General features: G+C 37.1%; 1 protein-coding gene across 2 annotated transcripts in view; it reads right to left on the reverse strand.

Annotated features, from left to right (window-relative positions):
• Positions 1-3,397, reverse strand: part of Cutc (cutC copper transporter) — a 26,027-nt gene that overhangs the window by 16,666 nt on the left and 5,964 nt on the right. For both annotated transcript variants that reach the window (XM_008831938.3, XM_029563017.1), the window contains exon 3: positions 2,228-2,287. In XM_008831938.3, the coding sequence (XP_008830160.1) occupies positions 2,228-2,287 (60 nt within the window). The remainder of the gene's footprint in view (positions 1-2,227; positions 2,288-3,397) is intronic.

Raw genomic sequence — 3,397 nt, forward strand, 5'->3', positions numbered from 1 at the left:
TACATGCATATATATAAAATAAAATAAAATAATAAATAAAAATTTTAAAAAACTTTTATACAAATAATGTTATCATTGATCTCATAGTAGCATAACTCAGTCAAAAGTTCATATGGTGACTTTTGTATTTGGCCAAGAGAGAGTAACACCGGCAGGTTTACCTTCTTTCCTATAATAACCAAACCAAAATAAGACATGTATATATATATATGATGGTTTCAAAGCACTTGACAATGAATAAAAGACAATGCTCCCTGAAAGGCAGAAAACAAATGAGATGGGCTCTATCACTGACCAGTTTACTGCCTTGAGAGTTTCTAGGTCACAGCACAGGGAGGGGGAACCTAGATAGAAACCTGAGTTGAGGAGACAAAGCTGAGAATCTACAGAGACCAAGGGAGCTAGTTTACAGAAGAAAGTACTAGTGAGCAGAGAAAAACAAAAAACCTATGGCCAGCTCATCTGGTAAAGATGCTGGCCTCCAAGCCTGATGACCTCAGTTGGAGCCTTGGAACACACATAGTGGAAGGAGAAAACCAACTATAGCAAGGTGTCCTCTGACGTCCACATGCGCTGCCCCCACAATACACACACACACACACACACACACACACACACACACACACACACACAATAAAATAAATGTAATTTTTTTCATCTAAAAATTAAAAACCAACCCCCCACAACCCTACAATTGTACATGAAGCAAAATATATTTTAAAAATAAAAGGATGGCAAGAGAGATGGTTCAAAGGTTAATAGCACTAGCTGCTCTTCTAGAGGATGCAAGTTGAGTTCCCAACACCCACCTGATGGCTAACAACCATCCGTAACTCCAGTACCAGGGGATCCAATGCCCTCTCTGGCCTCTATGGGGATTGCACAAATGTGGCATATTTATATACATGTAGGCAAAACACTCATACACATAAGATATATAAAGTTTTTAAAAAACAAAGGAGAACATTTCAGACATACAAAAGCTGAAAGACTCAACCAGCACACATGTATTAAAAGACATATTAGAGTACTGGGTATGACAGCACACACCTATAATCCCATCACTAAAGGGAGAATGCAGGAAGATTCCAAGTTTAAAGCTAGCCTGGGAAACAGCAAGGCACTGTTTCAAAGTTAATTAATTAATGGCACTTCAAGTAAAAGGACAATGAAACCAGACAGAAACCTACATTTATACAAAAGGATGAAAAAAGAGAAATGGAAAATTCGCAAGAATATATGATTATTTTATTATTTAATGCTCTTTAAAAGTTAGTTGACTAGGGGCTGGAGAGATGGCTCAGCAGTTAAGAGCACTGACTTCTCTTGCAGAGGACTTGGGTTCAATTCCCAGGACCCACATGGTGGCTAACAACCATCTGTAACTCCAGTTACAGTAACTCTTCTGACCTCCACAGGGACTGCACAATATAGATGCACTTACACACATATAGGCAATACACTCATAACATAAATAAAAAAGTTAATTGACTCTTCAAGCAAGGATAACAATATGGGATTTTTTTTGACACATGTCAAAGTAAAATCTATGGCAACAACACAGAGGCCAGGGGGACAAAAATCAATATACTGAAGATGCTAGTCTAGGCAGATGTCTTTAATCCCAGCAGAGGGAGGCAGAGGCAGATGGATCTCTGTGAGATTGAGGCCATCCTGGTCTACATAGAGAGTTCCAGGCAAGCCGGGGATACAGGGAGACCCTGCCTCAAAAAAAAAAAAAAAAGAAATTTTTAAAAAATTTATTATTTTTATTTTACGTGTATGAGTGTATTGTCTGCATGTATGTGAATGTGCCCGTGTCATGCAATGCCGTGGAGGTCAGAAGAGGGCTTCAGATTCCTCTGGAACTGGAGTTAAGGATGGTTCATAGCTGCCATGTGGGTGCTGGGAATCGAACCCGGGTCCTCTGCAAGAGCAGTCAGTGCTTTTAACCACTGAGCCATCTCTCCAGCCGCAAAAATAGATTTTTTTTTTAATGCCTGATTGTTGATATTACTGCAAAACAGCTAAATCAGTATTAACAGCGACTACTTACTTGTCTTCCAATTTTTTGCTGTTTGAGTACAAATATTTTTTATAAAACTTTTGATTATTTACAACCACAAACATTTTAAATTAGTATAGTATTTATCAAATAACAAAACATTAAATAATCAGTTGTTTTATAAACTCTTATGAGAAAATCTGTGATTAAAAAAATACTTACCCATGCTGGGTGTGGTTCCTCCTTCCAATAAACCAGAACATAATTCAATCCGACCAGCACCTGTGATAAAATAACACAGAAAAAAGCTCTTATGAAAAAAAATTTTTTTCTAATTACAGAAGAGCCTAAGAACTTGATAAAGCAAAATCTAACTATAAAATTTAGAGTGAAAATATGTTAAATCTCAATTGTACTCTACAACCTTCACGGTGCTACTGATAGCCAAATTTAAGGGTGAAGGCTGTTCTCTTAAAATTTTATATTATAAGGTTGTTAAGCACAGGGAACAAAAACAGTTTTATTCAGGTAACAGTATAATGTTCATTCTCCATCAATAAGAAAGTAACATAATCCTTTCCAAAGTAATCTGCGTTGCCCTAAGCTTTAAAACAAAACACGATTACTTTGGAGTATCTAGATCAAGATAATTTCAAGAATAAAGGAATGTTCATAGTAAAAGAGCCATCAAACTATTAGAGCCATGTCACAAGGTCTTAAGAGCAAGCTTCAAGGGGCTCTCACTTAGCTAGATGTAGTGGCACAGGCCTTTAATCCCAGCACTCGGGAGGCAGAAGCAGGGAGATTTCTATGAGTTTCAGGCCAGTTGGGGCTACAGGGTAACACTGTCTAAAAAAGACTAAAAAAAAAAAGAGAGAGAGAGAGTATCATTAGCCAGAGAGGAGATATTTTAAGTATTTTAAGCATCAATAAACAAAATAATTATGATAGATCAAAAGAAATATACCTAAATCTGGTTTCATAATGGTAAAACAACTCATTGGAGGACAACAAACTGGCGTGTTAATTCTGAAAACTAGTTAAGGACAATGAAGCCAGTCTTCCTCCTTCCTTTATATATAAACCAAATTTCATCACCAAGGGACGAGGGAAGTTGTTCTTTATACTCGTATTCTACCTAAAAAACATGCTAAGCAGGGCATGGTGGTGCACATCTGCAATTCCAGCACTTGCAGTGCTGAGGCAGGATTGTTATGAGTTCAAGGCCAGCCAGGGCTACATAGTAAGTTGGAGGCTAGCCTGAACTACAAAGTGAAACCTTATGTGTCTCCCCCAAGGAAAAAAACAACAAATAACAAATGAACAAAACCCAACCCAAATACATATATACATATATATCCATACATAAAACATATACAAAACATATATGTA

This window comes from Nannospalax galili, unplaced genomic scaffold (assembly GCF_000622305.1).
Source record: "Nannospalax galili isolate Female #2095 unplaced genomic scaffold, S.galili_v1.0 scaffold875, whole genome shotgun sequence".
Lineage (NCBI taxonomy): Eukaryota > Metazoa > Chordata > Mammalia > Rodentia > Spalacidae > Nannospalax > Nannospalax galili.